Here is a 13,036-nt window from a genome sequence, read left to right as displayed (position 1 = left end):
TTTAGTTCTTGGGCCGATCTCTATTTCCAAAAAGTCCAGGCATAATATCAAACTTGATTTTTGTGTTACTTGACCAACTGCTCTTGACAGCGGAGTCGTTAGTTAAGCTTTAGAAATCCGTCTCTTTAGCAGTGAAGGTTAGGTATAGTTGCCGTCCTGTAGAAACCATCCCAGAGGCTGCCATTAGCAGTGCAAAACATACGATGAAGACGTTCAGAACAATCTCGTGCCACCTTAACTCCCAGTAAAAGATTTTAACATAAAAAACAGAAGGGAAAACCAGCGCTATGACTGTACCTGTACCACTTCCGATAAATGCTGCAAAAAGAGTGAAGTGCGGAACAAGAACTGCCATCAGGATGGTGAGTGATGTCAGCATGAAACGCAACAGCACTAACAGGACGGTTACCACAATGTTCACAATGACGCGATAGAGTCCGAGTGGAAGGTTGTTGGACACCATGTCACTGACACCGCCCGAGAAGGTCAAATAACCAAATGCTCCTACGCCGATCTTCAGCTCAGTCATAGCGATGTAAGCGTAGTTGATGACGGTGTTGAACTTTTCAGGACGTCGCATGTTTCCCTCTAGCACAGTCAGGTAAATTTGAGACGAGAAGCTGGCCAAAACTACTCCAAGTGCCAGGGGAAACCGAACAGGGTCGAAAACCAGCAAATCCTCCGTTTTCCAGGAAGCACTGTGACCCAAGCAATAAGCGACTATGATAGAGACGTTTGTCAGGGCAAAAAATATAGTAAGCATGCTGATTTTGGAAAGTAACTTCACAGAGCTCAGGAAAACGTTGGGAATCATAGCCAGGCCGAAAATGAGGATCCAAAGTTGCTTCCCAACGGGAAGGTAAGGAACGGTGTAATAAATGGCTTCCCCGCAAGCTATTGGATTCACAGTTGCAACAAAAATCAATTCCAGAAACTTTGTCGCATCGACCATATGTCTTCCGTACGTTGGCCAGAAAGCATCCCCGATGTCAGCGAATGTATTACGTACACGTGTTCGACCTTTTCCGGGACATTCTTCATACAGGCACTGTATGAGGATTTTTGAGGTATAGTTAGAGAGCACTGCGATGGCTGTAATGCCAAAAAGAAGCCAGTATCCACCAAAAGACGTCACAAGAGGCATTGCTAAGATGGTAAGTCCTTGAACGGAGTTACACGCGCTCCAAAATGTATCCATGGTTGATATTTTTTTCATCTCTTCAAACGTCTCGTCCAGGGTTTTTTCGTGGGCGTTGCTTTCCTCATCCAGATTCTCCTCAAGGATCTGATAACCCTCTCTTAACGGCATTTTTCCCAACTGAATTCAACGAATGTTTAAATTTGGCGTGAAAAGCGTGCTGTTCTGTGAACGATCAGCGAAAAATGAGCGAGTGTTTGCGCTAAGCAAACACTAATATATGTCAGAAAATTTCGGTAGATGCACGTGGAAATGCACTTGGCTTCATTACCGACCATTGTGCATTGGTACAATTTATTCAACAGATGAGCGTATCGAGAACGAGTTGGAAAACAGTTACAAAGGAGTTAGTATCGGAAATCGAACGAGTGGGCCTAGTGAACGAGTAAGATTTCTGATACAAAAAGACAGACTTTCCATGGTGCACTGTGTTTATTAAATGCATACGGAGATTCAGCCCTTAGTAAACGACAATTAATTGTTGAACAGATTTCAAGTAAAAATCTAAATCAAGAAAAACGGAAACCATGGAAATTCCCTTGTCGATAGGAACGACACTAACCTCCTCAAGCTCCAAGCGGTCTAGAATTTTGCAGCCCGAATCATCTATGATCTCAGAAAATTTGACCACGTGACTCCGCTTCTCAGAGAACTGCACTGTGGAGGGGGACAGGGGGACGGGAGCCCGGGAGAACAAGGGGCGGAAGAGGGAGGGAAGCGGGAGAACAAGGGGCGGGAAGCGGTATCTACATGAGGGCGGGAACCGGGAGTAGAAATAAATAAGGCGATAGTTTATTGTTCTTTTCCGCCTCCCGGTTAGCTCAATTGGTTAGAGCGCCGGATTATGTTGTGCGGGAGGTCGAAGGTTCGAGCCCTGGCCGGACCAATACTCATGGTCTTAAAATAACTGAGGAGAATTTGCGCACGAGATTACTGTATGGTGGATGTCCTCCCCTGGGGTGGGATGGGTGGGTTTAGTGGGCCCGCAGTAATTGGCGCAAGCTGTTGCGGTGTCCCTGCCTGTCGGCGAAGCTAATAAACTAAAACTAAAACTAACTAAAACTTATTACTGGGTATCATTCAGTCATAAACACTTATCTAACAAGGTTTTGAAATTTCCAGTTAACATCTACCAACGCTTAAAAACATTTTCGGAGGCAAGAAAACGTAAATTTGTACCCGGGATGGAAAAACAGCAGTACTTCCGGTAAATTTATGAATCCCTTCAAATTGTTTAGGTCATTGGTCATGAGATAGCATGACTTGTACAGTGTCTGGTAAGTTGTAGCTGTCGAAAATCTCCAACAAAGAAAGTGATTCAGGGTCATTCAGGTCAATTGTGACAAATGTCGTCAAGACATTGGTCTCAGTATTAATTGGTCTCAGTATTTTCCGTTGTGGCCACAAAAAATCCGTTCATGGAAGACCTTCTTGGGAGCTCGCTCCTTATTACTGCACCTCCCAAATTACTGAAGATTTTGCCTCGTGGTGCAAACTTGTTTCAAAGGAATGCCGCTTCAATGAGCGCGCCGGAAGTGCGGAGTGGTCCAATTCTCGACACAGGGAACCCCAGCTGAGAAGACATTCGCCTCAGTAACTTTCATCAAGAACTTCCTCCATCGCCTCGAAACGCGATTAAGCAAAGAATGTCCTCATCTGCTCGAAGTTGTTGATGTAAGAACATTTCTTACACTCGTTAACGAGTATTTCAATAGTGAAATGCGACAGGTGACAGACACACCTACTGTGCTGGATTGTGCGATGTATTTCGTTGAGGCAGCAGATGATACCTTAAAGAGAATTGCTTGGCCTAGTTATATTTACTTCACTCGGGAGAAACATCACTAAGAGCTACCATTATAGTTTTCAATCAAGTACGAAGACTTACTTCCGGTGCCTCGAGAGCCAACTACGTTCTTGAATAAAGAAGACATCAAACGCCTTAACAATTGGAGAAATGAATTTGGACGAGGGATCAGGCAACAGTCCGTGCGAAATTATTTTACGAAAGACAAAGCTGGCACTCTCCCCTTCTATATGCACACTTCAGTGGATGCACACGATAGCACCGAGGAACAAGCTCTTACATCACTACAGGAGCTTTTTTAGGCTGCGAGTTCTGAAAAGGAGGCAGATACACAAGTGCATCCATCAGGTACTAACTATGGAAGCGATGTAGAGCCCGTACCCTTGCCTGGGTATGATCACAAGACGTATCAGTCATCATAGACTGGAATTTACGCAATCAAATGCAAATCCAACTTTTTCTCTATCTTCATTTTACGTGCGATAGACACAAATGATTTCTTTGGTACCACATATGTCATAATAGATGAAAGCTGTTTTCTCTTCGAAACATCTAACGATGTTTCGCAAGAAAAGTGACGTTATTTGTGAAATTGGGTAAGATTTGATGATTATTGAACGGTCGTTTTGAGCTAACTGAAATAAGATTTTAGCCCTGTTTAAAAGTTAAACCCGGGTTTCTGATCCTCTTGATTAACCTGAAGACAGGAGCAACACAATGAAGGGCGAGAGTCGGGAGGCAAGGGGGTACACAAGTACGGGAAGTGGGAGAGCGTGGCACGGGAAGCGGGAGACTCCGACCCCCCTGTCCCCTCCCCCCCCCCCCCACTGCACTGGCTACCAATTAAATCTCAGCTATATCTCTGTGACGCCGTAGTTGCTTTTAAATGTATGACCGGCTCCGCTCCTATGATCTCTCCTCGAAGTTTCTAACACGTGGTGAAATAAGTGGTCGTACGACCAGAAGCTCCCAACTTCTGCACGTACCCTTATATAGAATTAAATCTGGACAAAGGACTTTTTTTATCGTACAGTAAGTCTATGGAACAGTTTAGATAATACCCTCAACTCTGTAATTCTTCTTGTGATTTTAAGCGTAAACTTAGAGCCAAATTACTTGCTGCTTTCCTTTCTCGTCGTTCTTAGTTGTAACTTTAGCTTCCTCAATTTTCTATTATACATTTCAGTATTGTAATTTTGTAATTTTTAGATCATTGTCACCGAAAAACCCACTTTAGGGAGTGTCAATAAAGTTTGCATTGTATTGTATTGTAGTGTAACGATGCAACACTAGCGACTACCTGTCGATAACTTGAGACTGAGCTTATGAAGCTTAAGGGTTCCTAATCTTCTCTGTCATTTCGTCGAACGGAGGGAAAAAACTCCTCAAGAAACTTGTATAGTTTCCTCGCAATTTTCGTCGCAAAATTTATTTGAACAATTTAAATTCTCGCCGCTTTGATTTTTCATTATTTCTCCTCTGAGTTTTTGTTCTGTATGCTTTCTGTTCCATATAATCCTCCGCAGAAGTTCCTCAGTCATCTTTTTAAATAATTTGACTTAAATAGACAGACCTGAAAGTGGATTTTAATAATTTTCCGATCGGTTTGAAAAGCGAAACGCTGCCAGTGAACGATGAACGGGAATCGCCTTAATACGCTTTACAGATGAAAAAATATGATGCGCGGCTTCCGATTGGACGTGTCGTTTCTTTGCACAGGTAAAAACCGATACGCACTATTTGATTGGCTCTCGGCTTCTTCGACTAGCTTACGAATGAAAATTTACTACACGCATACATGTACTAAGATTTCCACTGTGACTGCACGAACGATGTATTTTTACAGTCGTTCGCTTCCAATCTTTAAAATGCGTCGGTCAGTGAGAAAAATCTCAGTACGGATGAGTTAAAAAGATACCATGGAAAGTGCGCATGAACGAATTTTATTCCCTCGTTGCGATGCATCAGGAAAAAAAAACGAACAAGTGAGTTTTTTCGATGCATCGCAACGAGCAAATAAACATTGTTTGGGCGCGCTTTTCATGGGATAATCTCTGTTTATTTCGCGCTTTTTCATTGTGTAAATTTCAGTATGTATTTAATACTATTTTTTTTTTTTTTAATTCGGGATGAACAAAATGAGGGTTTCTTCAAATTGAACAATTCGACAGTGGTTTAGTGTGGTCTGTTCTCTTATCGACAACGACATTCGTCATCACAGTGGTCAAAATCATGTGGACTCACGAGGCGCAGCCTCGAGAGTTTACAACAAAATTTTAGATTTAGCCTCAACCATCAAATTCTCATCATTTTGTCACCCCTTTCAGTAATGTTTGTTCATTACATCAGGAATTTCTGGGGCTGGTATGGACATTGAGTATTTTAGTAGTTCGTGAGGTTCACGGGCTCAATGTTAGTATCTCTCTGTTTCTATTGGTATTTCTCCTCCTTTTGAAATATTCCAGCGGAGTTTTGCTAAGAGAAAGTTTATTGAGCTAGGAAAAACATACGTCATACATTACCTCGTATTGCTTTTTGCGTTGGTTCGATAAGTTTGCGTTCAACATAAAAAAACCGTCCACATTACCCTGTATTGATAAAAACTTTCTGTGATTGCTATACGCCGTAAAACTAAACAACAGCGAGCCAACGAAGGGCTAACGCTCGAAACGTCAGCTTTTGTAGCCTTTAAACAACAGCCAGTTTCCCTTAAACTGACAATATTGAACAATAGGGTGGACATGAATGAGCAAACAGATGTTAAACGTAAGATCAAAACTAAATCATTTGCTCACGATTGACAGATTGACCGATTCTACCTCAGTTGACAAAATTGAGATGATTTTCTCAGGATAGGTCAACACAGCACCCTGATCACCGGGCTTTGCAATGCGCCCCGAAGCCCAACTCTCGAGATTCCAGGGGATTTTATGGGTCCGAAGTCATACTTTAAAATCTACATCTCAGGAAGTGTCATGCAGATCTCTGCTCCAGAGGTCACGGCAGTCTTTCCTTTCTCGGCGTTTCCAAGTATTTTGTGGTTTTAATTTCAAAACTTTTGATATATTGAAGATAATGCAAACATAAAATTGCTCAGAACAATTTTGTTAGGTTCAGAATCGGTAATGAAGAACAAAAACAACGGATAGCTGATCTATTAATACATGTTCGTCGCTTCTGATGCCAAGCTGGTTCAGAAGGTGTTATATCACAGCTTCACTGCAGAAAAGAAGTCATGGTGATCTTCCTGCTATAGTTTTTTTGATGAATAGTTGATTAAATATGCAAAGTTTGAATGAAAAGACGTTTATTGTTACCACTTCTTCATGGGTGGGACTGATTACTTAGACTAAAAGTTATCGTTGATCTTCTTTCTGTCTTCTTCTCGTGATCATTTAATGGCTAACACGCTATTCATTTCGTTCTAGAGCTTTAATTCATTTCCTTCAAGGCGGAAGGCTAAATCGGGTGGATATCTTCCTTTTTCTTCATTCTTGGGAGAGCGAACTGTTTCTACAGAAACATGGAAAAGAAAAATAATAATATAACAATGAAATAATAATGGCAATGTCGATATTGATTATGAAAAAGTTTATCAGATATGTTCCAAGAAAAGTAAATAAATAAAAAATAAAAATGCGCTAAACTGTTTTACCCACAATACGTTTCATTTCAAGTTTGTGTCAGGAAAAAAATTACGCCGTCCATTCATACCTAAGGATACGATTGGCTTTCAGGGCGAGACGAAACATGGTGAATTTGAAACAATAAGCACAGCATTATATGACGTTCCAATTAGCCGGTGACAAAACTACTTTAATTAAAAAGAGATCACTATGGTTCCCTTTATAGTAGTCGGAAAAATTTAAACTCGAGAGAAAACCTTGGAGAAGTTCTCCGATTAACGACTCGTGGGGGCGTATGGGTAGAGACAGGTGGCTGTCGACATGCAACCAGCCCTCTCGCCACTTCCAAGGTATTGAAAACGCCGGATGAAAAGTCGTTGCCGACTGAATTAAAAGGTTCTCAGATCGTCCGACATGTGGCACTCAGTGGACTTAAGACCCTGCTATACAGTCGACAGATCACAGTGCAGATATCAGTCAGAATTATCGACTTGACACTAATGCATCGCGGACATAAATGATGAAGGCGCTTTGGCAAATGGGAGCTTGTTCAGTTTAAAGGGGCATGCACGCTATGTTTAGCCGAGAGTTCTTATAAAGGGTAGAGATAAAATGAAAGGAGAAGGTTATCAAGAGATGGAAGAGGCTAAAAAGAATCTTTTGGAAGACCATAAACAATGTGACATCAATGATCAACATGAGGAGGACACGTCGTGGGATAAAAGAACATTTGCCTCGACATTTGAGGCATTTTGGAACACTTGCAACACAATTCAAGGTCTACCAATATTGGTCATACCTTACGCCGTTCGAAATGGTGGCTACCTAGCCATCTTTACTCTTCTACTAGTCGCGGCTGCTTCTAATTACACTGGAAAAACCATTGTTCGGTGCCTCTATGAAACAGATCCAAAGAGCGGTAAACGAAAAAGGGTCCGCGATTCCTACGTAGATATTGGCGACGCTTTTCTGCCGAACTTGGGAGGAAATCTCGTCCTTGTTACTCAGTTTGTAGAGTTGCTGTTTGTTGCTGGAGTTTATCCTTTACTGGTTGGAAGAATATTGGCCAAATCGTTTCCCCACGTTACTGTTCCTTGCTGGCTCTGGACACTCTTTGGCGGCATACTTTTCTTTCCAAATATTTTTCTTAAAAACCTTTCTCAGGTGGCATGGACCAGCATCTTAACGGTGCTTTCTGCAAAAGTTATTTTCTTCACCGTTGTTACGTACAGCGTATTGCATGTACAAAAGTGGGAGATAAGCCATTTGGAAAATTTCGACGCCAGTACATATCCGTCAGCTTTAGGAGTCCTTGTAGCAAGTTATCTGTCGCAGCCGTTTGTATCACTCATCGAAGGCAGCATGCGCTACAAGGAAAAGTTCGACTCAGTGATGAATTTGTCCTACCTAGCTATGACATTACTCAATGTCACTATTGGAGTAGTCGCTTATAACTTATTTGAAGGAGAAACGGCCGAAGTTATAACAAATAACTTGCCAGAGGGCTCATTCCGAGTAGCAGTGAATGTGATGGCGGCAGTACTGTCCATCACTTCCTACACTCTGCCAATGTTCACTATATTTGAGATAATTGAGAATTCCTCATTGTTTCTCTTGCCAGGGAGCTTTGGTAAATCTATCTTCACTCCGTCTGTCATTGTATTTCGTATGTCAATGGTATGTATGAGTGTGATTTTTGCTGCTTCCTTTCCGTCCTACTCCTATATATTAGCCCTGGTCGGCAGTATCGCTGGTATCAGCTTGGAGTTCATATTTCCACCTTTGTTTCATATGAAGATATACTTTCAGGACATGACATGGTGTAACATTGTGGCTGACGGTGTTGTGGTTGTGGTTGGTGTAATAGTGATGGTCACGGGAACAATATCCTCTGTTTTCTCCTTGATTAAAGTTTACAGTCAACCAGGTAATGATGAATGTGCCTGAAGAGCCCACTCATAGATTGTACAAGTTTCCACGGTGTTTTTATCGTTGAGTTGAAGGTAAAAAGAGAAAATAACATAATAAAGATATAAAATGGCTTAGTGTTGTTACGTGCTTTGATTACTTTTAAACTGTTTATCGGATATTCAGTCTGTTGAATATTTATTTGGGGCAAAATTAAATGGAATTCTCGGCGAAAAAAAGTTTACAACAAAACTTGTAGGTTTGTTCGAGTTTTTTATTTTTCCCTGTGTATGTCATTTCAAAAACTTCCTTGTGACTCGCCAAATTCACGTAAACCGAGGGAGTTAAATCAGTCTTTTTCGGTTTCAAAGTTTAACAAATTTCTCCCTACATCGGTTTTTGAAATAAATCCACCTGTGCGCCATTACTAAAGACACAGAGAGATTTTCTTCATTTTTGTTTCATTCTTTAGATCTCAAAGAAATATTCCCTTGCCGATCTACAGTTTTTTTTTAATCCGACTCGTTTCCCATTGATTTGAGCCCAAGTTAAGGTATGTAAGAATTAGAGAGCTGCTTTCACTACAAATGCTCTGTACGACTTTAGCAGCTCTCTAATTCGTATGATGCACGATCCTCGCAGTAGATAGCGCTATTTATGCAATAGTGAAAATCAGACCTGAAAAAATCAGGCCTGTACGGGATTCGAACCACTGACCTCTGCGATACTAGTGCAGCGCTCTACCAATTGAGCTAACAGGCCAACTGGGAGCAAGCCGTTAAGTTGATTCGTAATAAACCCGTGAAAGTGATAAATCAGATACAATGAATATATGAAGTTCATAATTTTGAACTGCGGTATTAGATACGTATGATGCACGATCCTCGCAGTAGATAGCGCTATTTATGCAATAGCGAAAATCACACCTGAAAAAAATCAGGCCTGTACGGGATTCGAACCACTGACCTCTGCGATACTAACCTCTGCGCATAACCTCTGCGATACTAACCTCTGCGCATAAATAGCGCTCTCTACTGCGAGGATCATGCATCATACGTATCTAATACCGCAGTTCAAAATATATGAACTTCATATATACATTGTATCTGATTTATCATCACGGGTTTATCACGAATCAACTTAATGGCCTGCTCCCAGTTGGCTTGTTAGCTCAATTGGTAGAGCGCTGCACTAGTATCCCAGAGGTCAGTGGTTCGAAACCCGTACAGGCCTGATTTTTTTCAGGTCTGATTTTCGCTATTGCATAAATAGCGCTCTCTATTGCGAGGATCATGCATCATACGTATCTAATACCGAAGTTAAAGATATATGAACTTCATACTGACATTGTATCTGATTAACAATGTATGTTAAAAATAAGAATAATATGGAATATCCATAATAAGGATCTTAATTAGGAATAAGGATCTTAATAAGGAACTTAATTAGTAATACTAATAAAAGTAATTGTCAGACAGGGTACTTTGAGAAAGTTGTGCGAAATAAATAAGTTTTCAGCTTACATTTAAAAATGGAAAATGATTGAATATCACGTAATTCAGCTGGCAGAGCATTCCATAAGTACGGGGCAGCAGCAGACTGGAATGATCTGTCCCCCAACGTGGCAAGCATTTTCCCCTTAGGAGGGTCAAGTAATAAACTTTGATTTGATCTAAGATTATATACAGACCTAGGCTTGACGTTAATTAGTTCAATGATATACCTAGGCGCCCATCCAGGAATAGCTTTAAATGTTAAAATTATGATCTTAAAATGAACACGATGTTGTACTGGTAAGCAGTGAAGTTGACAAAGCGCAGGAGAAATATGCGAATACTTACTTAAACTCAGTACAAGTCTTGCCGTAGCATTCTGCACACGTTGCAATTTGGCTATTTGCGACTTAGGAAGACCATACAAAAGTCCATTACAATAGTCTAAACGACTAGTGATAAAAGCATGAATAAGCGTTAATAAAGAATCGCGAGATAAATAATTCTTAATCCTCCTAATATTATGTAGGTGATAAAACGCGGAATTACAAATGTTATCAACGTACGTTGACATTGACAACTTATCTATCAAACCATGTACCGAGATTTCTAACACAGGAACTAGGATAAATATCACAATCACCTACGGAAATATTAGATTCAAAATAAATTTAGTGGCGCGTCTCTGCGCTCTTTCAAGCTTATCAGTGTTCTTACGCGAATATGGGGACCATATCTCAGAGCAGTATTTATGGTTAGACCTTACTAAGGAACAGAAAAGGGTTCCTTTGCACTCTGGGGTATAAGTAAATGGGTCCACTTGTACTCTATATCTTTAAAAATTAGTTTTTTTCTTCAATTATTTTCACTTATTTTAGCCAAATTCGGTTTAATTTTTTCTAATTAATTTTTTAAAAAAGGGGAAAAAAGTTACCCTCGACCCTCAACAAGAAACCCTTGACCCTCCTACCCTCCACAAAAAGATAGACTCCCGCGATAATTACTCCAGGGTGCTCGCCCAAGTGATTCATTAACTTTTAGCTGAAAATACGTTTTTCTAAATAACGCGGACGCTTCTGCGGATTAAGTAGCTATTCTAAAGATCTATTTCTTTCAGCAGAGGGCAAATTATAGATACCACATTAATGATTCATGTAAGAGTGTATGAAATAAAGTAACTCTTCATGCAATTTAAGTTGGATCATAGCTCCTGTTGAGTGGACAAGTCGAAACGACGAAACGACACAACGAAACGACATAACTAAACAACGAAAGGACATAACGAAACGACGAAACGACATAACGAAACGACGAAACGCCATGACGAAATGACGAAACGACAAAACGACGAACCGATGACGAGTCGCACTCGTAAAACGACGAGTCGAAGAGGCCAGCCGACGAATCGAACTGACAATACGACGAAACGAATTGAAAGTTCCACGAGTCGAACTCGCAAAACAACGACTCGACATAACGAAACGCAATAACGAAACGACCAATCGAACATTTTGTCCAGGATCTACCTCCATAGGGGGATGCCCTATAGTTAGTTATTACTAAAGTGGAACGACCGCTGACACAAAAAATCATACTGCGGGAGGGGGTCACAGAGTCTACGTGAGAATTCGCGATCCAATGAGTAAAGGGGATAAGTTTCCAAAGAAACTGTGATGCTGCGTCGATGGGAGTAACAAGGTAATTTGGTTACATCAACCAAGTTGAAATTGTAAATTGGCCACCATAAAGAGTTAAAAAGCTGACGTTTCGAGCGTTAGCCCTTCGTCAGAGAACATGCCAGATATTTACTAACTTGCGTTGATAAGAATTCGACATTAAGTGATCCTTTCGCCACCTTCAAGATTTGAATGTGTTTGGAAATCGACACTATAGCTTTATTTAGTTAAGAACAAGTGCACTGGATCTTTTTTAGGTTCTGTTGCCGAGCAAATCGACGATCGAACGAATCAGCGGAGTGACCTCTGGCAGATTGTCGGTGTGATGGAAAGAGGTAAGATGCAAGTAATTCTAGGGGTGTAACAGAAGCCACCTCAGTGACATGTAAGCAGCATGCATCGACGTTTTGGATATTGGTAACTAAATAGCTGTTTTTGAATATAATAATTTTTTTTTCTTGTTATTTTTACACAATCGTTAACTCATCATAACTGGCATTTGGGCTGGGTTTGTGTCTCACTGGAGATTGAGGCATTATCCTCTTCGGGGCTGTCACTAATTTTTCAAGGAGGCGGAAAAATGAAAGGAATACCCCGGTTTTTAAAACTCTCCTTGAGGAAGGAGTGAGGAGGGACAGGAATGGAGATTTAGGGAACAAAAAAAAAACCTGTACTAGAGAGGCACGACAAAACTTTGAAAAGGTTTTGACAATCAATCATAATTTTTTTCTGACAAAACACTACAGGCCGGCATTGGCAATACCCTCACTCTTTTAATTGTGGGACTCAGAGCAATTACATCCAATCACACATCAAGAGCTTGCAAGACTCCTGACTGGCTGGCAACAGCATGACCAATAAGAAAAGACTGGAAACCAGTCAAAGGAGCAAAGAACATGGTGTCACAAATATTTCGTGAACACGTATAAGGGTTATAGCTTTGCTTGATAAAAACAATTAATGAAAGAAAACTTTATGTGCATTAGGTGGTCCAGGAGGATTTCTGTAGCACAAAGCCTTGCACTAATGGCTGAGACCAAACACATTGAAGCCTTGCAGGCTGAGAAATTTTGTCAACATGTGATTTATCATAGAGGAAGACCTATGGTCATCACTTTGTTCCATCTGGTAAACTGATGTGAGGTCACTGACCTGTAGCAGAAATCCTCAACTCACTCTTTATATACCTTTCAGAAAAAAAGAATGGCAAGATTTGTTTTTGATTTGATTTTATCAAAGAGACAGAGCAGTTTCTGATAGTAATTTATGATGTAATTAGGTTGAAATTTTTCATTGAACTTGTGGAAATAAAGATTTGATAAATTGTA

General features: G+C 40.6%; 2 protein-coding genes and 1 long non-coding RNA gene across 3 annotated transcripts; 2 read left to right on the top strand and 1 right to left on the bottom strand.

Moving 5' to 3' along the window:
• Nucleotides 1-1,309, bottom strand: LOC111324120 (vesicular inhibitory amino acid transporter). Its single transcript, XM_022927614.2, has one exon. The coding sequence runs from the start codon at nucleotides 1,307-1,309 to the stop codon at nucleotides 110-112; it is 1,200 nt and encodes a 399-aa protein (XP_022783349.1). The 3' UTR covers nucleotides 1-109.
• Nucleotides 1,310-6,883: 5,574 nt separating this feature from the next.
• LOC111324140 (vesicular inhibitory amino acid transporter) lies at nucleotides 6,884-8,673 on the top strand. The gene has a single exon (XM_022927634.2). It carries the CDS (start codon nucleotides 7,244-7,246, stop codon nucleotides 8,576-8,578), a length of 1,335 nt encoding a protein of 444 aa, XP_022783369.1. The 5' UTR covers nucleotides 6,884-7,243; the 3' UTR covers nucleotides 8,579-8,673.
• A 2,901-nt stretch (nucleotides 8,674-11,574) lies between these two features.
• On the top strand, nucleotides 11,575-13,036 carry LOC111324137 (uncharacterized). The gene is made up of 3 exons (XR_002694237.2): nucleotides 11,575-11,730; nucleotides 11,966-12,043; nucleotides 12,695-13,036. It is a non-coding gene; the product is annotated as an uncharacterized LOC111324137 (long non-coding RNA).

This window comes from Stylophora pistillata, chromosome 9 (genome assembly GCF_964205215.1).
Source record: "Stylophora pistillata chromosome 9, jaStyPist1.2, whole genome shotgun sequence".
Classification (NCBI taxonomy): Eukaryota; Metazoa; Cnidaria; class Anthozoa; order Scleractinia; family Pocilloporidae; genus Stylophora; species Stylophora pistillata.
Note: the sequence above shows the minus strand (reverse complement) of the source record. Positions and strands in the feature narration are given on the sequence as shown.